The 24,043-nt window shown below is 39.5% G+C and overlaps 2 protein-coding genes across 2 annotated transcripts; both read right to left on the reverse strand.

The window, feature by feature from the left end:
- Window positions 1–3,277: 3,277 nt before the first annotated feature.
- Window positions 3,278–11,345, reverse strand: LOC101475940 (Fc receptor-like protein 5). The gene is made up of 4 exons (XM_004574662.6): window positions 11,083–11,345; window positions 5,862–6,128; window positions 5,518–5,781; window positions 3,278–4,240 (listed from the first exon to the last, which is right to left on the reverse strand). Exons 1-4 carry the CDS (start codon window positions 11,111–11,113, stop codon window positions 4,095–4,097), a joined length of 708 nt encoding a protein of 235 aa, XP_004574719.3. The 5' UTR covers window positions 11,114–11,345; the 3' UTR covers window positions 3,278–4,094.
- A 2,784-nt stretch (window positions 11,346–14,129) lies between these two features.
- Window positions 14,130–21,936, reverse strand: LOC101475650 (butyrophilin subfamily 2 member A2-like). Its single transcript, XM_004574660.2, has 6 exons — window positions 21,788–21,936; window positions 18,961–19,302; window positions 18,337–18,550; window positions 18,069–18,133; window positions 17,758–17,874; window positions 14,130–15,403 (listed from the first exon to the last, which is right to left on the reverse strand). Exons 1-6 carry the CDS (start codon window positions 21,921–21,923, stop codon window positions 14,922–14,924), a joined length of 1,356 nt encoding a protein of 451 aa, XP_004574717.2. The 5' UTR covers window positions 21,924–21,936; the 3' UTR covers window positions 14,130–14,921.
- Window positions 21,937–24,043: the final 2,107 nt, after the last annotated feature.

The raw sequence follows: 24,043 nt of genomic DNA on the forward strand, positions 1-24,043 counted from the left end.
GTTTGTATGTAGACGTCGTATGTTAATGAACCTATGCATATTCATGTAACCTCAATAAAAGGACAGTGTTACGGGAGGACGGACGAGAGCGACTGGGGTCAAGCGAAGGGACGGCGCTCTGTCCGGTCTCTCCCGTGCACGAGTAACATGAAGAACTTTGCCTATTTGTGTCTTGCTTAGCAGTGTAATTATATTGTCTTCAACGTTCCAGCGGATGGGTTCAAGCTACAAACCTATCAAACACCTCTTTGTATATCAAAGTAGATTTAAATTTACTTCTACACTTTACACTAGCATCACAAAACTCTAATCAAGTTAAGTTCAACCAGGCACCGAGGTTAACAAACAAAATTCAATGCCATGAACAGAGTTGAGTGATCAAAGTTCAAAGAGGGAGGCAAGAAGGAAACATGTTCACTCCTAAGCAGCAGACACAGAGCCACAGGTGCATACAATCAACCACTCATTGCTTCCTGGAGCACCACCGGATCCCAGGCAGTCAAGTGTCTATTAGCAGGGCTGCACATAAGTGGTCCGCAGGTGCGCATGCGCTGTCAAAATAAAAGACGCACACCAGATAAGAAGTTGCAATGTGTGTTTGCGTCCATATAAAAGGCACTGTTTTTGTCCGCTAGAGTGGGATTTTCATGGCATATTCTGCACCACATCTCTGTGCGTTCATCATTTGTTTGAAGCCAGCTCACCTCCTGCAACCACTTTTCCGAGAATACGTGCTTCTTTTGTGGTTCGGACTCCTTCTGACATTTCTTTGGAGGTGGAGGAAGGAGCAATTACCAAAGTAATTGCTTAAAGGAGCTTCTTGACATCTTTAAGAGTTCTAAACAAACGTCTGTCCTCCTCCAGAAAATCTTATGTACGCAAACATGCGTTGCAACTTATTATTTGTTGCGCGTCTTTTATTTTGACAGCGCATGCGCACCTGCGGACCACTTATGTGCAGCCCTGTCTATGAGGGTTGACACACTGCAAACTGCATACAGGGCCCTATTTCAGGAAGCCGGTTTAGAAAACTCAGAGTGAAAAACGATACTCAGGGTTGAGTAACCCCAAACTGTCCAACTCGGAATATTCGGTTTCAGAAAGGCTGATAACAAGTAGTTCAATCAACGCGGAGTTGCTTTAACCCCAAGTTAGGCGCGCGCACGAGGATACATAAAGCCCTGATTAGTGGAGCACAGATTAAGCGAGTCACCATGGAGACGGAGGGAAAGAAGGCGCGGTCAATGTATTTTACAGCGCTTGACGCCGAAATTCTGATGGCAGCATATGCCGATAACATGCAAATTTTGCAGAAAAAAAGTAACACAGCCTCAGCTGCAAAAGAAAGGGAGCATGCATGGCAAAACATAGCCGACAGAGTCAATGCGTGAGTGTTAATTTAAACATTGATCTAGGGATTTCCACCCATTTAACACGTTATTTTATTATATTTTATTTTTTATTTTATACATTTTATTTTGTGATGATGTGAGCACAAGTGCAACCCAACAGGCCCCAAACGTTCCTGGCAGCAAGTAAAAATGAAATATAAAAATATAGTCCAAACAGGTAAGGTGTAATTGTATTATGAGCCATAGTGCTTGGTCTGTTTGTCCGATGTAAATCAATTGCAGTTAGAGGCTACATTAATTTCCCCTCTGTAAGCACTTATTGAAATTATCTGAGCACATTACAAGTACATATTTGCTTACTCTGTATGCTCAAATGTGACCCGTTATAGCCAACAGAAAAAAAGCGGAGGCCCGAAAAACAGGTGGGGGTCCTCCACCACCACCACTCACAGAGCCTGGCCACTTGGCTTCCACATTTGTGATAATGTTGGCAGCATCACATATGATCTTCACAGTGCAGAGAACACAAATTAGCATCCATTACTATAATGAAATGATTTGTTAGTTTGAAATGCTACAGGGAACTATGTACCTGCACATTAATGCTGTGGAAAGACTTCCTGTTCACATAGCCTCCTTCATTTACTGAAGGAGCAATGATTGGAATGTGAGTGCCATCTATACAGCCAATCACGCCTGGGAACCCTGAAAATAAATGTAAAATTTAAGTAGTAGTTCAAGTATCACCACATCATGGATTAAGTTTTGGTCATCCTGATACCTGCAATTTTGTGGAATCCCTCTTTGATAAATCTTGTGGGTCTATGACCGGGGAACACCACAAACGAGTGCAGGAGACGTTTCAGTGCAACTGTAACATTCCTGACTGCCCGACAGACGGTAGCCTTGGAAACGTGCTCAGCGTCACCAATATTATACAGAAAGCTCCCGTTTGCAAAAAACCGAAGTGCAATACAAATAATATGTACAGAACTGAGAGAATGTCCACGATGTGTCACATGAGCAATATTAGGCCTGAGGATGTTCTTCAAATAAATTATAGATTGTGCTGAAAAACGGTAACGTTCACACAGAAAATCATCAGGAAATGATAAAATGTCCAAACGCGCTCTAATCACTCTCTCCCGGCGGAGAGCCCTGCAGAGAATTTGGGCTTCAACATCTACTGGCTCTTCAAGGAAGGGGCACGCCATGTCTGACACTTCCTACAGTCAGGTTTCCGACACAGAGGCGGAGACAGTCAGGGTTAGTTGAAGTAAACCTGCTAGGGGGCAGGTTAGCTTCACGGAGTGTGTCGTCATAGTAACTCACTCAGGATGAATCTAAACTCGCTTTGTGAAACTGAAAACCCAGAGTTTTCGTTAACTCAGGGTATACTTACTCAGTTTTTCCACTAAACCGGCTTCCTGAAATAGGGCCCAGGAGGGCTGGCACAGATCTCCAGCTAGCCAATCATTATTGAGTCCTGGCACTATTGGATTTGCTTGAAGAGAAAAGCGGTCTCACTCCCTCAAGGCCCAGGGCCATAACAATTATTATTATTATTATTATCACCCAAGTTTGAATGGTGATTACCTAAAAAATGAGTGAGCACTGAGAAACATTTCTTTTTGTCACCTGTCAACAATGTAAACATGCTGATACCCTGAGTTACAGGCAGAGGGCTTCATCGTACATTGAACGTTATTTTTAATTATTCCTGAAAAGTTAGTTTTGAACAGACATTTGGCTGCAAATCAAGGCAGCATCTATGTAACTTAATAGTCATTAACACATTTATCCTCTATACGAGTTTGATCCTTTTTGATTTCTTATAAAAATACTTCACCCAGATTTAAAATGATGCCTTTTTAAAACCTAAAGTGTATTTTCCTACAGAAAACACAAAATGTACTCTGTGATGCTCCAGTTGTAATTTATTAGAACCACAATAACATATTAAATGGTTTACAAAACACTATAGAGGGTAGTTACTGTCATATAGTTTAACATGGGCTGCATGATGATACGGTGATTAGCACCACGGCCTCACAGGAAGACGGTCCTGGGTGTGAATCCATCAGTTTCCTGGTCTTCGGTATGAAGATTGTATCTTCTCACAGTGCTGGTGTTGGTTCTCTCCAGGCACTCCAGTTGTCATTTATTAGAACCATATTAATGTGTTAAATGGTTTACAAAACACTATAGAAGGTAGTTACAGTCATATAGTAACAAGGACGGCATAATGATATGGTTTTCTCACCACGGCCCCACAGGAAAACGGTCCTGGGTGTGAATCCATCAGTTGCCTGGTGTTCTAAGTGGAGTTTGCATCTTCTCCCAGTGGGTTTTCCAGCTTCCACCCACAATTCAAAGATATGCTAGGTTACTTGGTTGTTCTCAGATCTGTCTCTCACCAGTTCTGGCAATTTGTCCATAGCTCCTCTCACCCTATGACAGCTGGGATAGGCTCCAGCTCTAGCTCAGCTGCAAAAACTGATGGCTGGATGGTTAAATACTTGTCTTATGAGTACATGTTTAACACCATTACATACACAGACTCCATAGCTGTTGGTGAACGCATCCTTAAACATTTTTACCGCATCTTATCTCAGATGTTCCTAAATTCTTTGTTTTTTCTTTGCGATTAATTTCCAGCATTTTCAAATAAAAAGCGAAACATCATGGCTGTACAAATATAAAGATATATTTCAATATATGAGGGAAATGATATCAAAGAGGTCACATCACACTCATTTTCTCAGGTTTTCTACCATTAGCTCGGCGTATGAGTACATTTGCACCCAGTGTAATAATCACAGTGTAGAAGAGTTTCACCAGAATAGCACCAATCAGTCCAGGCACAGATACTGATGGCTGAGCTCTGACTGTAAGGAAGACAGAACAAAATAACAGAGTTGGCATAGAAAGTACCAAAAATACAGGCAGAATAAATGGCTGAAAGGCAACAATAAAGGAAGGAAATCAAACAATACACAGTAGAATCAATTAAGTAACCGACAGGGAAAGCCAAAGAAATACAGGGCACAGGAGCTTAAAAGCTCTTGGACGTTATATATGTATTTCTCATATTTACCTTCTAATTAAGTATGTGCAGATGAGATGTGTGAATCAGTACTGCACAGGCAGTATAAAAGATGGATACAGCCTCAAGGTCTAATATGCAAGTATGTTAAATCTTCATTCTTTTAATGGCCAGCAGGTGGAGACTCCTGTGACTGGAAAGAGACTTCCAATGCTATAGAAGTCTAGGGGAAGTTCCCTCACTCTGTGACCTCTTTAAACCTTTTTCTGTTGACTTGCTTGGCTCAGCCACGAATTTCTAGTCATAATAAATAAAATATTAAGTTCCTTTAGTAAATTATGGCCTTTATTGAAATCAGAATGAAGGATTATCCAAGTAATGCTCACTCATGAATTAATTACCAGTCATAAGTTCTTGAACAATGAATATGCATTGGACACCTCTTCCCTTATCATGTCCATTTCAAAGTGGTAAAGCACTCAATTTGAGGTTTCATAAGAGTTCTTCACTAAGTAATGAGTGGTGCAAGAATGGCTACATCCACTTTTTATACTGTTTATATTTTTTTTGACCATGCAATGTGCATGTGGATATACTGAAAATGTGTGACTGCATTTTAAATAGTTCCAATTCAGCATTCAATACAGTGCCAAATCACAACAACAGCTACCTAAAAGCATTTTATATTGTACGGCAAAGACCCTACAATAATACAAAGAAAACAGCGAAAACCCCAACAATCTAATAACCCCCTATGAGCAAGCACTTTGGCAACAGAGGGAGAGAAAACCTTTCTTTTAACAGGAAGAAACCTCCAGCAAAACTATGCTCAGGGAGGGGCGGGGCCATCTGCTGTCTGTAGCGACCATTTGGGGTGAGAGGAGGAAGACAGGACTGCCTCAATAAGGATTTTATGCTTCACCAGTTAGAAAATAACAAAATCTTTTGAATATATGTCAATCAATCCTCAGTGGCTAGTTTAAATAGGTGAAATTAGTCAATGCATTGCTTTTGGAGCACAATGAATATGTCAAAGGACAGACTGGGTGTATTTTATTGATTATGTATCACGTCTACCACATTTCTCCTCAAAACAGATGTCTTGTTGCCTGAACCCACCTTTGCCTTTGACAGCCATCCAACTCTGTGCTGACTGTCCTTTTGTTGGGTGTTCACACTTGTAGAAACCTTCATCAGATAAGGACACAGCTGAGAAAGTGAGGTTTCCTGCAGGCTGAGTACTGATTAAATGTCCGTCTTTGTAGAAGTTAGCAGAGAAATTAGAAGTCGCCTTGCTCTCTTCATCGTACTTGTAATAGCAGAGAAGTATCACTGTTTCATCTTCTGTCACAGGAAGCGCAGGGCTTTCCAGGATGACTCCATCTGAAAATCAAACCGTGCTATGACTCCTCAGCTGTATATCAGATAAAAAGTCTAAAACATCAAATAATAAAGAGCATTACATTTGACTGTGATGTTGATAGTCTCACTGCATTCCCCTCGATCAGACTCACACCAGTATGTTCCAGTGTCTGATGCATAGGTGTCCACAATAGTGCATGACGTCTGATTTGACACTCCCCAACCCGAGATACATGACTCAGCAGTTTTAGAGGAGGTGTTTCTCTTCAGAGTCCAATTTCCAGAGTTGTCTGTCCCTTCACAGCTCAGCGTGATCGTCTCGTACCAAAAGAACTGTGATCGGTCAGGATGGATGCTCAGCATAGCAGCTGGGGTTCGAAACATGAAATAAAAAGAAGAGGAAAAAGCATCAGGCTGAGATTTGGTCCTTTTAAAACATGCAAGTCTGCAGACTTGTGGTAAGCCCCAGACACACAGGTCTGGAGACCCCATGGCTAGCATTGGTTGATAGAGAAAAACATGTTCTTCAACATTAAACCACCTAGTGAATGACAACTGTTGCGAAATCTGTTTTACCCCGGTTCTTTTTATTCCTCGAGCATCCAGAGACGGACTCAGTAGTCATTTTCACAAAAACTTTACTCATCTTTATTTATCCTCATTTAAGCATGCATTCTTCTAGAAGGGAAGACTTGCCAGGCCGGTGCCCCTCTGCAAAATCTTCACTCATTTGTCCGTGAAACAGTTTTGTAGGAGCGACCCTATCATAAAACCCCCCACGGTGTGCTGCAAACTCTGTGTCTGTGTCTATGTGCACGAGCACGTGAATGCCTGTGTGCGCGCGTATCCGTGTGTGTGTGAGTGCACGTGAGTGAGTGTATGCGTGTACCTGTGTGTATGTGTGAGTGCACGTGAGTGAGTGTGCGTGTGGATGTGTGTGCGTAACAGTTAAAACACTATGTGCGTATATCTCTATGTACGTACCTTCCTGAGGGTCATAAAAGTCCACCTCCCTTCCAAACCAAAGTTATTTAGTTACAAACTTTGAGACTTCCACCCAGGCATGCCCTGAGGAATTTCCACTCAGCATTTGTCTTACTTACACAGTTCAACTGGGGGAGGGTCTCCTAAAATCTACTCCTAAGTTCATGACACAGTCAGGCCTTTATTTATATCCAAGGCAGTGTCAGTGTCTCACAATTCTATTACCTATCTAACACATTCCTAAACTCTAAAATAAGCTAAACATTCCTACACAACCTGATTTTCAGTTATTTCAGAGCCATTGCTAAAAGTTTGATTTCCAAGCAATTTTACTCTGTTTTGTACATTTGATAGAATAGAATAGAATAGAATTCAACTTTATTGTCATTGCTAATGCACAGGTACAGGGCAACGAAATGCAGTTTGCATCCATCCAGAAGTGCTTTAGTGATATAGGTATATTACAATATATATTAGCAATAGTATAGATATGTAAGTATATTACAGAAATGGGTCTATTATGGTATGTTATAATGTACACGGTATGAAGTATGTTGTGAATATAGATAATACATTTCCTAACAGTGCATTAAACTGTACCCTTCCCTTCTTTTTCAGTTCAATTTCAGCTCTATTGAAACTGGCTTGCAGCTGTTTTTACCATGAGACATGAAGACAGGACAAAACTGCCCACAACTGCCAAGCCTGGAGGCCCTCTGGTGACCTCAAACAGGAAAAAGAAAACCAGGTTTCTGAAAATGTCACAGCACACAAACCAGAGAGGTGCTCATCTAACAAGGCAAACTGAAAACAATCTTGAGTGCGTATATAATGTGTTCATTGTTTAGTGTTCTGATGTGTTTCCTTCATCTAACTGTTTTAATGCTCATGGACAAAAAAAATGATCAGAAATCCACAAAAGATTAAGACCATATCACCGCATCATATCAATCTATTACTTGTAAGTCCATGACATCTGTGTATAAAATAATAATAACAATGATAATAATAGGAACGTCTCAAATTAAGACATGGACCAAAGCAAAGGCCACAGATGGAGTACACCTACAAGAGTGCACACTGTTTGAGGTTAATGACAGAGGGGGTTTGGACTCTGTTACTGAGTGAACAGAGCGTTGGAAACTCTTACGTATTAAGAGACTCTGCTCTGTTTGTGTGATCTGCTACTTCTTGGCTGAGTTGCTGTTGTTCCACTTCGTAATAATATCACTTTCAGTTGATCATGGAATATCTAGCAGGGAAGAAATTCCACGAATGGACTTTAGTCATACCACGCTCAGTGTTTCAGTGACCTCTTTAGAACGACCCAATCTTTTGTAAGTGTTTGTAATGGCGGACTGAAAGGGTGCTCAGTTTTATACAGCTGTGTACATGCAACGTAAAACACCTGTATTCAAAGATTAACAGCTGTGGGCCAATACTGTCGTCCATATAACATACGATCGCTAGGCAACTGTTTTACTACTGCCAGCTTGAGCTTGTAGGGCGATGCTTCAGTTTGTCCATTTAAGCTCCATGCAGGCAAATGATTACACAAAACATCATCCTGTCCCTCCTGTATATCACCAGTATGTTGGAAAGCAGCAACATTTTAATCTCGTGTAGAGGCTAGAATACATTAAACAGAGTCTAATTAAAGCTGAAAATGGCAGATACAGAATGAAAACATTTGGCCTCCAGACCTTGTGTGGACCTTTTACTTTGTGGACCTTTTAACACCCGTCTCGTCTCTCTCTATGGACATTTCCCTCAAGAACTGAAAGAAACCCCTGTGCTTTTACCAAGACCCCTCAGTGCGTACCTTAACTCATGTGTAAATAAAGATTATAATACTTTGATGCAACTCTCTATCAGCTCAGCATTTGGGTCTGTTTTTGCTTACTGGCCTTACAGTCTTGAAAACTATTACATGCCTACCTTCATTGGAGAAGGATTTCAGAAATGTAGAGCAATTTTAACCCTCACATGCACACACTCACACTCACACATACACACACACTCACACAAACATAGAGTGCATAATTAGTTTTATTTCTTAAACTATTTACTCTGTTTAGTTATACATTTGATAATATATTTCCTAACAGTGCATTAAACTGTACCCTTCCCTTCTTTTTCAGTTCAATTTCAACTCTATTGAAACTGGTTTGCAGCTGTTTTTACCATGAGACATGAAGACAGGACAAAACTGCCCACAACTGCCAAGCCTGGAGGCCGTCTGGTGACCTCAAATAGGAAATAGAAAACCAGGTTTTTGAAAATGCCACAGCACACAAACCAGAGAGGTGCTCATCTAACAAGGCAACCTGAAAACTGAAAACAATCTTCAGTGCATAGATAATATGTTCATGGTTTAGTGTTCTGATGTGTTTCCTTCTCCTAACTGTTTTAACCTGAAATCTGAAAACAATCTTTGGTGTATCTATAACGCGTTCATGGCATGCCTGATGCACTGGGATCCAGATACACTTGAGTCCTAATTATAGTCAATTCAGTTAAGTCAAGACAAAATCTTCAAGATTACTCCATCAAAGTAACAATTGATATTGATGTCTCTAATAATAAGAAAAATTCATGATCTCTGGAAGATGACTGTACTTCAACAGAGTGCAACAAAGCTGCCTCTCTATGCTGAGACCGTTCAAGTCCTGTGTAGATGAGCAGACATTTCCTCTCCAGTTTCCTTCATCTAACAATTTTACTGTTTGTGAACAAAACAATAACCAGAAATCCACATGAACGTGAACACCAAATCTCCACATAACATCATTCTGTTGTTGAACTAGTGGCAGAAAATAAAAAATAAAAAATAAATGAATAAACCGCTATTTGGAAAAAGGTTTTGTATTTAATCCAAATCATCTAAAAATTTAAAATCTTCCAAAAAACAAACACACAAAAAAATGTCCAGAACTTTATTTTTCTTGGTCTCAGAAGGATTTTCACAACAACACCCTTGTGATGCTTGATAATATAGAGACCCTACGATGTCACGGTCCCCGTGTCTCTCTGGTTGGCCCACGCTGGCTACAGGTTTTGTTGTTGTTAGTTTTAGTTTTTTGTCTCTCCTCCTCCTCTCTGCCTGGGTGGAGCTCATTACGGGCTCTCACTCTTGGCCCACGCACCCCTGTGGATGGTGTCCACCTGCGGCTGATCTGGCTGATTTCCCCAGCTGCTATTTAAGGCAGTGGCACAGAGCAGCTCACCGCTGGAACGTCGAACCACCTGAGTTCGTGCTCGCGGCATATTCAAAGAAGAATCGCTTACACGTGTTTTATGTTGTGGAACTAACCTTTGACCTTCTGTCTGTAGATTCTGGACCGAATCACCGGACCTGTCCAAGTGGGGCAGTGTGTGGAGTGTTGGAGCGAGTGCGGCTGAAGAGGAGTGCGTGTGTGCGGAGGAGCGGTGGCGGTGACTGAGTGGAAGAGGAAGCGTGTGTGTGGATTCCCCCCCCCTTCTCTCCCTGGAGCCCTGGACCCCCTCCCAACTCACTGTACATATATTTTGCACTAAGGTGATCCCTATTGTAAATAAATCCCCTTTTGTTTCCTTGAAAGAACTGTCTGCGCGTGGGTCCGTTCAGTAGCCATGACATACGATATTAGTAAGTGAATTCCAAATACCTTAAAATCTCCTTTGAGCAAGTACTTTAAGGATAAAGTGGGAAGAAAGAAGTCCCTTTTACAAGAGACAATATAACTCAAGGGTGTTAAAATATATAATTATGTTGTTTTCACGATATACATAATGAATAGTGTGTTTATCTTGGCATTGGTACCATTGTTGGCAGATCACAGAGAGTCCACGCAGGTTGCAAAAAGGAACTAACCGGACTTTGTCCACTGCTGATATGTTGACATGTTGCAGTAGGAAAACCATTTGTGTACTTTGCCAACTTGGGTTTGTAGTGCGACGCTTCTGTTTAACAATTTAAGCTCGCAGCACAGTAAAATTATCATGCAAAACATCATTCTGTCCATGCAATATATCACGAGTACGTCCGAAAACAGCAACGTGGAAGTGAGTAAATGAAAGTGAAATTAAAATACAGCAAATCACATTTTTAGCTTGTGACGAGCCGAACATAAATCAAAACCTAATAACTCTGGAAAAAATGGGAGAAATTTAAAGCAGAATGTGTGAGGAAGCAGCCTCTCATCAAGTTGTACTTTGTAGGACAAAGAAGTAATTGTATTTTCTTTGAGATCTTTGGAGAAACATACACCTAATAAAACCTTCAAATGTCCTGCAAGGTCAGGAATTCTTTCAATTACAGCTGAATTAAAAACAACTAAAAAAGTAAAATTTACTCACAGATAATCAGACACGTTGAAGAGATCTCCATTGTGCTTTGGTGCTCTTTTCTTTCTTAGAAACTTTTCAGCAGCTCTCTGACTTGCAGGAAGTTATTAGGGTCGCACAGATGATTAGGTGTTGGTGGGCTCTGCAAAAAGAATCCTCATATTCCAAATGTCAGATCAACACTGTGAGCACATGCAGGGGGCTTCTATTTTCCACCCCCTGTGGTCTCTGTCTGCAGAATGCAGTGCTGTTTGGTTTCCCCCTCCAAACACTTATCCTTCTCATGAATTTACACCCCCACCATTTCACACCTACCCCTCTGAAGCGGCTTCATGCCGTGCACTTGAGCATGACAGGAAATGAGACACCCTTCAGTAAGTGAAAAAAGTGTAAAGTCTCTTTTTTACACTCTTTTAGAAGTTAAAGCAAGCCTATGAAATCTTCTTTAATTGAATCCTCTTTTTGTTTTCGTCAGAAGACCAAATTAATTCAATAATAATAATTTAATAATTCACAAAGACAGGGCGCCTCCAGAATTTTTTCATACGGGGCCACTAAAAATATTGTGGTCGTGCCTCCAAAACAGAATTTTAATTTTTATGTTGTTGTCAAATATAGGTTGCTTGAAAAGTATGGCAAAAAGGAGAGAGAATTATAGGTTTATATGCCTAGTTAATATCCTGCTATTACAGCTGATATCACTGAAAATAGGCACGTATGAAAACCAAATAATATTTTGAGTCATAATAATCTGTTTTAACAATAACAAGTGCATGTTTCAGCTCATTGTAGTGTGTCTTCATCTCTCTTGTGCTCTTGTGTGTGTGTGTGTGTGTGTGTGTGTGTGTGTGTGGGGGGGGGGGGGGGGGGGGGGGGTCACTGGGAAATCACTACGCAAAGTATCATTCTGACTCACCGCTATGAATCACAGCTGTGTTAAGAAAAAGTCACAATGCTTCAGCAAGTGAAGCTGAAGCGAAAAACTTCAAATCACAGCACACTCAATGATAGCTGTCAACTTATCAGGTACATAAAGAAGCAGTGATGCAGAGTCTTGTGTATTTAATTAATCCACCAAAGACTCTTTTAAGATCCACGTGTTTGACTTCATCTGTATCGACAACAGGCAACCAGTAACGATCCTACAATTCCTGAAAGCTGTGCACTGCTGCCCTCTGCTGGTGTTTACTGATCCTACCAAAACCTATGCCAGATCAGCCAATCCCTCCGTCTGTTCAGTGTGTAGGGTTGCTCTGGGCCATATCTCTCTCTCTTTCCTAAACCTAACCAAGTAGGAAATAAAAGAACGTACCAAGTGGGGAGGTAGTGGGGAACAGGTGCAAAGCAGCACATACTCCCCCCCCAATATTTTGGTTATTTGTCCGTCCTCCTAACCCTGTGGCCTCTGTGGTCTGAAAACAGAATACATGTGAAGAAGTCTGGTTCCCTCTCAGATCAAAGGAATTAACAATGTCATGATTGGAGGCAATAAGACGCATGGTTCTCCTGCACGAACAGCTTTTGTTGAACTGTAGCAGCAGTGTACGTGGCTATCATCAATTTTCTCAAAACATATACACATACAGTATTCTAGCGACCTCTAGTGGTCGCCCCCATGGTAGCCTTACTAGGACAACATAAACAGATTTCACAACAAACAATAGGATTTCTTTTATTCTGTTTCTGGTGTTTCCTCAAGGTCGGTTTACAAGGACTCAGAGGAAAATGGTTTAGAAGGGAATCCAGAGAAGACCACTAAACACAGTAAACAGTGCTTAATGTAACAGGTCAAAATGTGTGTTGAAGACATAAATAGGGATTAAACTAATAGTTAAAAGGTTAAGAGACAAAAAAAAAAGACAATTCATAAGTTATGGAATCACAGTTCAGTTCATGTTTTTAAACAAGGTTAAAAAAAAAAAAAAGGCATATCCATCCATTCACTTATCCTCCTCAGGGTCAGAATTGAACTCAGGACCTCCTTGCTGTGTGGCAACAGTGCTAACCACCGTGCCAACCACCGTGCCACCGTGCTATCCTTGCATGTTTATTATGTCTTTAATTACTGGTTCAGTGGTTTTCTCACTACACTTTGCGGCATTACTTTATGATACAACTAGGTGGTGCAAAGTGCACAGGAGAAACATAAACTCTCTTTGAGGCAAACTGTAAACAAGCTGATGATCTGTGCCTCTTTATTTTAATACACAGGTGGGTTATTAGTCCTTAAATGACGTAGAAACAATAAGCCTGTTGTGAACATGTCAAAGGAAAGTATAACTTATAAACTCAGTAATGTCGAAGTATTGTGAGTAGAATGAAACAATAACGCCAACGTGGTCGTGCTAGGCTAATGGACTTGATGCTAGCAGGTAAAGCTTCAAGTGCAGTAGCGATGCTAATGAAGTACAAAAAGTATTCGTGACAGTAAAGTTAATCAGGCTCATGAATGTTTTCAGTTGTGTTTTTTATATGTTTTGTTGAGGTAAGAGGAGATGCAAATGCTGTAACCAATATGCAAATGCTTCACTAATGAATGGTTATTTGTTAGTCGCTTGCTGTGAGTTATAGTATATTGTATTTAGTGATGAAGTGATATGTGTGTGTGTAACCTGAAAAAAGGCGGAGGTGATATGGCCAATGTGGCCCAATGTTCAGATATTGTTATGATGGTCACTGTCTATAGTCACTAAGATTATTCATGTACTTCCTGACAGTGTATTGACATCTGTCATTATTAAGAAGTGCAATAAACAGTGGCGGGCAGACAAGCTACAGTGTGTAGTTTTGGATCCTCATCCTAATCCTTAAGCTGCAGGTTTCCAGTTATTTTCATTTTGTTCTGTAGTTCACTTCTTTTTTTGCAGTTTGAGAGGGTTAGACATCTATAAATATTGTAACATGACAATGCTGTGAAGAAAAGGAGAAGGAAGAAAAAAAATACAAAAAACTGGACTTGTTTTAAATACTTTAACTGTTTTGTTTTCTTCCTCCAGCTGTGAAAATATGGGTCAGAAACAAGGTCTGTTTTATTAAATGTGGACAAAAACAGTTTTAAAAAGCCAAAATAGTTTATTCTTAAGGCTCATTTTACACAACCAGAAAATAAAAAGAACTATATAATAAACCTGTAAAAACTCCATAACAAATATTATTGAAAATCACAAAATCACAATCTTAAGGTAGTTCAAAGTGGAATAAAGTTAGCTTTAAAGCTTCCAAGTTTCAAGGGTCTAATAAATGGTAAAGCTGATGTTGATATGTAGGATTAGCAGTAAGAAGACCTTACACAGCCCTCCCAGTAAAATCACAGAAACAACTGTGCAAAAAAGAACAACATGAGAAAAGTGCAAAATAACAAAACAAGAAAGTTCTTGTTGTTGTTTTTAGGGAGTTGAAGAAACAAAAAATAAGGAAAAAGCTTATTTCAAAAGTCCCGTTAGCTTGATTATTAAAGAATCATAAAATAATACATCTACCTCTAACCTACCATCTGTGTTGGAGGTTTATCTTGACGAGCGCTCAGGCAGCATCATACTGACACACCAAGATAACCATGTGAAGATAATAGTTATTCAGTGCTACTAGTGAGTCAGAAAATGATACCATATATTAACATGAAAGCATTTACTTACTACTACTTTTTAGACTATGTGTTATGGAATATATTAAAAATGGACTGTATCCAGCCGTCTCTGCTGAATGATTAAACATGACTGAAAAATCAGTCGACAGAAAGTAAAACTCGAACTGCATGCCCGACTCTCCTTTGACTGTCAGCTGACATCAGCATTTTACTTTCTTTTTGTCCAGTTGTAAAAGTTGCCACATCCTCGTATTTCAGTTCCACTCTAGATCGAGATGAGCGGCTCTGCTTCTGGAGAGTGCGTATGTCTGCGCTGAGGCCGTGCAGTGCTTCCACGACGCGCGTTTGAGACAAAAGGAAGCTCTTTTGAGTGTGAAGGAGAAGTGGAAAACACATCGTCGCTGTTTGTTGAAAGAGCAGAATTGCTGTCTTGACTGCTTCTTTCCGTCTGAGAGCTGGCTGCTGCATATTGTGTTGAACCGGCAGGTTCTGAATCTCCTCCTGTGGTCTTTGATAATCTGTCAGAGTTTGGACGGCTGCTGCTGGTTGAAGTCTCTGGTTTGAGGTTGTTGTTGCTTTGAGGAGACTTTTGTCTTGATGGATTACTGGGATTTAAGATACCTGGTGAGGATGTGGAGTCATTTGATGACTCGCTGGGGGGTGTGTCCGGACTGGGTGTGCTTTCATTCATCTCATTCGGTAGCTGGTGGATGCTCTCTCCATTAACACTCGGTTTCTGTCCTCCAACTGTAGAAACACACACACAAAAGAAGAAAAGACACACAGTTAGCATTTTGTTTTCCTGACATTTCCCTGTTTCTATTACAAAGCGGAAAAGAAAACATAGTATACCTGATATACATGAATGCACTAACCTTAAGCATTAGGTAAGGCAGCTGCTAATATCCTTCAGTGGCTAATTTATAGCATGTTATTTAAGCTTATTTACTCTATCTGCAGTTGCTGCTTCTTCTGCAAGCTATCTTGCAGCTTGCAGACCACCTACATGTGAGTTCCTGCATTTCGTGTTATGTCTCTGCTCTGTCTTTCCCTGCCTGTTCACATAAATGCATAAAAGGATGAGGACATCAGAGTAGCCATGCAAACAAATAAATAAATGCCCCCAAATAAAAATAACTTTCCTTTAATTAAAGAAGTCGCAGTTGAACTACCACTGCTGTATGCCTCTGTTGTCCACATTAAAGCCTGCACATTACTGCATCTTTTTACCATAATTTCAGTGTTAATTCCCTGAATTTCATAGCAAATCCAGGTTCTACTTCACTTGAGTGACCCCATATTTTGGGATTTGCTCTGATTAACAAGGTTATTTTAATGAACGAAAGCTGCTTTGAGCTGTTTCTTTATCAGTGAGGGCCGGTGATGGGAAACATCGGCGTTACTAATGGCGTTACTTTTTTCAGTAACGAGTAATCTAACTAATTACTATTCCTATCGTTACAACGCCGTTACCGTTACTAACAGGAAAATGCGGTCCGTTACTATTTTTCAACAAACAGACAGTTGAAGCTGTGTTCAGCTTACCACATCTTATATCAGTTGCACGGAAGTAACTGACTACGTAAGTAATCTGGACGCAACAGCTTTAAGCAGCTGCGCGCTCCCGCGGACGATAATCACGATCACTGTCTAGCACAACACCTGGAGCTCGGGGCAAAACAATCGCATGAGTGCTGCTGTTTGACTGAGGAAGAATAAAGTAGTCGTGGTAAGCCAATCACATGACCACTTAAAGACAAAGCAACAAGGTGATAGATACCAGTTTTTAAATTGTGTCGGCAGGCCAAACAAGGCAAAGTAAATATTTTTTAAAGGTGAAATGTGGGGAAAATCCAAAGTAGTTAAAAATGGCCAATTATACCCTGGACCCCAGAGGGTTAAATGTTTTTTAGTAGTAACGCAATAGTTACTTTTCAAGTAATTAATTACTTTTAGAATATTGTAACTCAGTTACTAACTCAGTTACCTTTTTGAAGAAGTAACTAGTAACTATAACACTGGTGAGGGCACAGTTCCATTTTCTTTTGTGTGTGTAAAATTTGGAAAACTCCAACTGTAAGATATAAGCATTTTAGTTACAATAGCATTCATCTTTATTTGAACCCAACAAAAATGCTTTGGGGGCAATTATGAGACAATTTGCTATTGTGTCAGCAATTTGACATTAAAATTACTTACTTGCAAATAACTATTTAAATATTTTAGACAGTATCAAGGTTCTTATTTATAACGGTACGAAAATGCTGCTTCTCCTTGACTCATTTGATGTTTAACTTATAAATTTCTGGACTCTTCAAACAAAACAAAAGCTCTGATGCCATCACAGTGGGCTTTGAAAACTGCTTTTCGAAGCTGCTGATAGCCAGCATTTTTTCCTTGTGTCCTCTCACCAGCAACTTGTGGGTTCTTGTGTTATTGCTGTGTCTGAATGCCAGAAGGTGGGTCCTGTTTACATGATTTTGTGTAAGTCAAATGCTTTTGCGTGTATTTGTTCCCTCGTGACTATGCTAATGCTATCTTACGCTAACACGCTATGTAAGCTACTAAGCTAGTTAATGCTAATTATAAACCTTGTGTAATTGTTAAAGTTGTTATACACGTGAGTGTTGAATACAGTTTCCATCTGGAATCTCTGTGCTAGAATTATGTTTGGACGTGTTGAATGTTTGACGCACACAGTACTGATAGTTGCTTCATGTGCCATTACTACAGACCACAGCTGAATATATCTGCTAAACTTGGAAGCTCCGTGTTCTCCAACCATACCTTGCCACGCTAAAGCAGCTAAACTTCTGGAGACAACATTCTATCCATTTTATAAATTGTCTAATTAATTAGCAAATAATTAGAAGTAGTTAAAAACAAAGGCATACTAGGTGTGAATGTGTGAATGAAAGTGAGTGCGAATGGTTGTCTGTCCCTGTGTGTTGGCCCTGCGACAGACTGGCGACCTGTCCAGGGTGTACCCCGCCTCTCGCCCTATGACAGCTGGGATAGGCTCCAGCGCCCCCCGCGACCCTGAAAAGGATAAGCGGAAGCGAATGGATGGATGGATGGATGGATGGCACAAAATGACTTACCGGAGGAGCAACAGCGCTTGACAATAAAGTATACGAGTGCACAGGTGATTGTGACTAAAAGGATCGTCACTGCAACGCTGATTACGATGTTTAGAGTGCAGGATCTCAGGTATTCATCTGAAATGATTAAAAAAAGAGATTTAATGAGAAAATCAAGATCATTTTACACAAAGAGACACTGGCATTATTTATTTTTTGAAGGTGCTTTTTGATGCACTTTTATTCTGCAAAATGTAACATTTAGAATAATTACAAAAGAATAATGAAATCTAAGTTTTATGCAGTCCAGCTGATTCAGGTGTTAAGCTTACCCGGTATGTAAGACTCTGAGTCCCTAATCTGGTTTATCTCAGGCTGCTGGACTCTGCAGATGACCCTGTGATTAAAAAGACACACCTTTAGGTTTCATTCACAGTTTTGTCCTGGAAAAAGAAAACTGATGTGCACTTTTTGTCATAGCTTATGCATGACTGCACTAATGCAGTGACTTGATATCACATTCCCATTTGGATGAAGTAAATGACACAGATAAAATGAGATCTGAGGTCTTGAACTTTAGGCATTAAAATGATATTAAACCTGTTGGTAGCAGTATGCAAAGTCACTCTTCTTGTAACTGTCAGACACCCTGGGGAGTTTCCATCTCTCTTTGGGTCTTCAGCACTGATCTCATTTCCTTGATTGTCAAGAAATGTAATCCTAGGCTCAGGGAACCAGCACTTGGCCTCACACTGCAGAGTCAGTCCTCCTCCAACACCAGGAACAACATAGAGTTTCGGCTCAGAAACGGCACCTGTAAAAACAAGAATTATTCAGGGTGTGGCCTTTGAACCTTCCAGCAAACATTATTACAAAAATTTTCACTGTGGAAAATACTTTAATGTCAAATATTATCTGAGGTTTGTGGATCATAGAAATCATTAAAGAATCTGCATGTTCTCCTAAGAACATTTGGCAAAGACGATTGGGAAAAATCTGCAGATAATTGGTTACCTTTGCTTAGAATAAAGAATAGAAAGGAGAAAACCTCAGACTATTTCATTAAATAATAAATCATTTAATCTGACATTCACAGTAAAATCTGTGCACTCCTCACACCCTCCTCGGAGTCTTTAGGGAAACCTAAACCAAAATGTGAGGCTTGTGCTGATCTCCAAAGTGGAGGAAAGGATAAATACAGTACTGCACTTTGAGTTAACGTACCTACAAACAGCTCCAGCCTTGTGATGACTTTCTTTTTCCTGTTCCTCCGAATTGCACACTGGTAGTTTCCACTGTCATTTAGCTGCACATTGGATATCACCATTGACAGGTTTCCGTCGTGAAGTTTGTGCATGATGAGGTTTGTTCTGTACTGAAAGACTGGATTCTTCATCTCGAAGGTCTCACATCCATCCCGGTACAGGAAGGCAGTGTTTGGAAACAGACCCTCTTTAGTCCACTCCACTGTTGGCACCTCACTGTTGATGGTGGTGATGCAGGGCAGGAGGATAGTTTCACCGACAAAGGCAACGATCTTTGGTCCAGTATCCACTAACATTATTCCTGTGAATAAAAAAAAAAAAAACAGAATATGTGTGGCAACTAATTACTGTGTTTTTCCTACAGTCAAAGAACTGGATCTACTAATATAGTTTACATGTGCAGCAACAGTATTTCTCAATGCTATAGAACTCAAAATGCCCACGTTAACAACATTAAAACAAGTTAAAACATTTGTGTACAGCTTGATAGACAAACCAGCTTTAGCCTCTGTAGATGGTACATCTCTACATGACAACAGCAGGAGTGATTTTTTTTTTTTAAATGTATTTATTATTATCACTCATTGAAATTTTGTTGAGGTTTAACTTTTGCAGTTGAGCCTACTTCGATGGGTGTGCCAACACTGGCAGCTATTTCCAATAGGCTAGGACTCAGTTGAAGTAATTGTATAAAGAAGACCTCTTGGCTTCTTTTAGGGCATTTATCCCTCAAATACCTATTGTGTAATACAGTTTATTGATGCAGTTTGCTAAACAGAATGCTAGCATTTAGCATTTATTTAGCAATCAAATTTGGTCAAATCTGGCTCCAAAAATACAACATTGTTTACAGGCGTAAACATTAAAGCTTTGAAAGCCCAAAAGCAAACAGTGGGATGATTTTTCTCCCAGAATAATGGATGCCATTATTATATCAAAACATGAAACTGCTTGGTACCTGTACACTTCTCCTCCATTCCTCAGTCAAACTGTCTAAAATAATCTGGTCTTCTGTACCTGCACAGGTATATCAGCTCGAATAACCACCTTTCATTCTTCATATTCTCTCCCCCCCTCTTCTTTTAACTAAGATGTTGGACTCTTACAGTGAAAACATAATAGGCCTATATAGATAGGACGAAATGTGTGTGTGCACAACATTTTCCTGTGCACACACACTTGTTAGAAAGTAATGTGTGGCATCTTTAAGTGGGCAGAAGAGATGCACCGTGTTGTAAAATGCATCAGTTGCTGTTTTTGTGTTATTTTGACCTGCAGAGGTTAAAGGTGTTGAAGAAAGTCAGAAAAAAGTCTTGGCATGTGTTCAGTACAGACAGATTTAAAAGTCATGCTTGTAAAGTTAAAATGTCATCTACTTCCACTTTTTTTGTCATAGCTTATGCAATAAAGGAAATCCTGTGTAGTCATGTGAGACTGAGATCTTAAACTTGGTGCAGAGCATGACTCTAATGCATGCAAACACAAACGCTTGTTCAACAGAACCCAATGACAGTTAACACATCTATACAAAAAAACAACCACAGCCACAATCTATTTTTAATGCTCACAAAAAGGGATACAAAAGAATGATTACCTCACAGCTTGTGCTTTTAAAACCACCTTCCTGTAAATCTTTAGTGCAATTTGTACAGTAAATATACCAAAACTCTTAGTAAACATACAAAAAGAAGCATGAAACATGTGCTTAGTTACTGTGCATTGCATGAAGTCACAGTAAGTTATTTCTGAAGCCGTAGTTGTTTCCTGTAACACCTAAATTTGACAGCTGATATCAATCACTGTCTTACAAGATAATGTCTAAAGAAATGTTGCACAAAAAAGTAAAGCAACATATTTTTGGTACCTTTATAAGATAATTTGATTGTTGGTTTGTGTTCTTATAATAAATGAACTAATGTAGAAGGACTTCCTTTCAGTTTTTATGGCTCCGTGCAAGACAAATGTAATAAATAAACAGCCAGCACAGTGCATCACATGGTTCAGTCACATGGACGTACAATATGTGAATCAACCACAGACAGCATATTAAAGATAATATGGCCTTCCTGGCCTGAAAAGTGACGGTGTTATGGGACTGCCATTCTTCTTATGGAGGGCAAAAAGAAGTTCGGTTGCATAGGTGTGTGGGAAAACAATGCATGGTGCCCCATGTCCTCAGATTTACAACCTTTTTTTTCTCCTTTTTTGTTTCTTAAAAATGAAAGTCAAGCATTAACTGTAAAAACCTGCTAGGCATATCACCTTTTACACAAATATTACCAGAAACCATGAAACAGTGTGGATGTGTTTTCAGTTCTGCCTGATTGAAACCACCTCAAACACACAGTCAATAGAAGTTGAAACAAGTAGTGAGAGCAGTAATGACTACAGTCATATCTAAGAGGTGCAGCAGCAGAACAGCTGAGATAATCCATCCACAATATAAGTTTAGTCATTGATATACTGCTGCATGAGCTGGGCTGTAGTCACATCTTAAGGATGTAAAAACTGAGCTTTAAAATGAACAGTGGTAATAAAAACATAGGGTGACAGTGATCACTGACTTTTTCAGATTAAATAAAACAAGATACAAAGAATTAACCATTAACCGTGTAGTCCACTGTATATGGGCATATAAATGGACAACGGGCAGAGGCAGCTACTACACTGATATTCTCTCCATTTCAGCTGATTTTATAACAAATATATTCTTGTGTGATCTGCACAGTAATTCGTGGGAAAGTCACGCGACACAAAACACTCCCACGGGACTGTAGAAATCCTACCTCTACAAGAAGATAGGACCACGGCGAGAAGGAACGCAAGGACGTGCGTGGCCGAAGCACAGAAAAACGACCTGCCAGATCCACGGGTGTGAAATAAGGACTGAAAAAGGACCCAAACTCTGTTAACCTGCTCCATGCTTCCTCTCTAGAGGGCAGCCTGAGGCATAATGATGTGCAACAGTTCCAACTGTATTTCATTCACAAAACGGGAAGTGGGTGGGTTCATGACGGTGTGAATGTCATCATGCACTCTTGTTTGGTTTTTTAATGTATTTGTAGTTTAGGAGATCATAGTCATTGTGCTCTCTTAAACTACACCCAGATAAGATTCAAATGCAGTACAAGATAAATCTGGCTAAATGAAAACAAACTCAAAAAAGACAATAAGGTCTGCTGCTTCAAGTCAAACAGTGAGTGAGTGAACTGAAAGTGCTTCCTTTCATCATGCCAAACAATACAAACAGCTACAAAAGTAGTTTTGTAATGCTGAATGTGCTGAAACTGACAACTTGTTATCATAGATTGTAATTTTCTAATTCACATCACATTTCATATGAAACCCTTTGGGAAATCGTCCAGTGTCTCAAAAAAAAAAAAAAAAAAAAGCTAAAAGGAATATCTTAAAGACACAAACCCCCAAATTTAAGACACAAAAAGGTCGCCCAGCAGATGATGTAGACAGGATTAACACATTCACACAAATCTTTGCTCTTTGTTGCTCTTTGTCATGCTGAATAGTGGTACTGACACGTACTAGTCCTCGGCTTCCTTCCTTCCCCTTAGCATAAAGTCTGCAAACAAATATAACTCAAAGCAACAACAAAAGGATGTACAACACAGCCACAAACCACATCCACATTGTAAGTAGTCATCTAATGTCTTTGATATTAGACAAAGACATTAGATGACTTTGAGGTCTGGTCTCTTATATAAAATTAACAGGGCACATGTCCCTCAAAGAAACTATTAACCAGAACAACTAGAACCAATTATTGAGCTGCTGATTAAAAAGTATAATATCTGTAGATGTAACCAGAAAACCTTAAAAAATCTCAAGATTAAATCAGGAGGCCGATGAGAACATAACGCTATCATATTATTTATCACAACATTAACAGCACTTAAGGAAATCCTGTGTGGTCATGTGAGGCAGATTTCTCATACTCGTCACACAGCATGAGTCACATGCATGCAGAACACAAACACATCTTGCAAACCTTTTTAAGTTTTTCAAGAGGACTGAGTGACAGTTATGGGAACATCAGTTAAAAAAAGGAGAAGAAGAAACACAACCACAATTTATTTTTAGTACAAAAAAGGGATACAAAGGAATCATCACCTGATAGCTTGTGCTTTTAAAATAACCTTACTGTTAATCTTTACCACAATTTTTACAGTAAATGCCATGAAACTTTTGGTAAACCTACAAAAAACAAAAGCCAAGAAACATGCTTTGTTACTGTGCATTGCATGAAGTCATGCTAAGTTACTGTAATTTTGAAGCTCTGGTCATTTCCTGTTTACACTCAAACAACAGCAGTACAGTCATTTGACAGCTCATATCAGTCAGTGCATTTCAAGATGAAGTCTACAGAAAATTTGTGTGTGAGAAGTAACTCATGTAGTAGCACTTTATGTTATTTGCTGACAATATAGCCCGTGTGATTATGTTCACATCTGAATCTGTTAATAAAAGAAATATGACTGAATACAACAACTTTAACATTCATATTGTTGTATTTTATGCTATCGATACAAACCAAATGATTCATCCAGATAAGATACCAGTGATCTCAATAAAATGTGGCTACTGATTCTATTAAAGTGAAAGTGCTCATTACACGGACACACTTCTTTACGTCTCTAGGGATGGGTATTGATAAGATTTTCACGATTCGATTCCATTTTTGATTCTGTTTAATGATTCGATTCTTTATCGATTCTTTTTAAAAAAGGAGAACACTAAGGTCGCTTAGAATTTTGTTTTATATCTTCTCTTTGAACAAGATAGAAATTTAGGAGTAACATGGCCTTACAAACCAACAGTGAGATCTTAAGAGATCCACAGCCTACGGCTCTTCCATGGGGTGTCACAGGGTCCCCAGGAAAAAAAATTGTAAATGTAAAATAATAAAATAAATATTCTTCTGTAGCAATAACAAAGTATAACATAAATTATTCTGTAGCAATTACACAACAATATCCAGTAATGTCCCTGCCTACAATTAAACACATTCACTTACTGAAAATCAGGAC

Source organism: Maylandia zebra, linkage group LG3, assembly GCF_041146795.1.
Source record: "Maylandia zebra isolate NMK-2024a linkage group LG3, Mzebra_GT3a, whole genome shotgun sequence".
NCBI lineage: Eukaryota > Metazoa > Chordata > Actinopteri > Cichliformes > Cichlidae > Maylandia > Maylandia zebra.

Coding starts and splice junctions, on each gene's coding strand:
- LOC101475940 (XM_004574662.6), bottom strand. CDS start 11,113: ATGGAGATCTCTTCAACGTGTCTGATTATCT. Junction 6,129..11,082: donor TTCAACGTGTCTGATTATCT/GTGAGTAAATTT, acceptor TTCGAACCCCAG/CTGCTATGCTGAGCATCCAT. Junction 4,241..5,517: donor GATGGCTGTCAAAGGCAAAG/GTGGGTTCAGGC, acceptor TCTTCCTTACAG/TCAGAGCTCAGCCATCAGTA.
- LOC101475650 (XM_004574660.2), bottom strand. CDS start 21,923: ATGGAGCAGGTTAACAGAGTTTGGGTCCTTTTTCAGTCCTTATTTCAC. Junction 19,303..21,787: donor GGTCCTATCTTCTTGTAGAG/GTAGGATTTCTA, acceptor TTTTATTCACAG/GAATAATGTTAGTGGATACT. Junction 18,134..18,336: donor TTGCATACTGCTACCAACAG/GTTTAATATCAT, acceptor TTTTAATCACAG/GGTCATCTGCAGAGTCCAGC.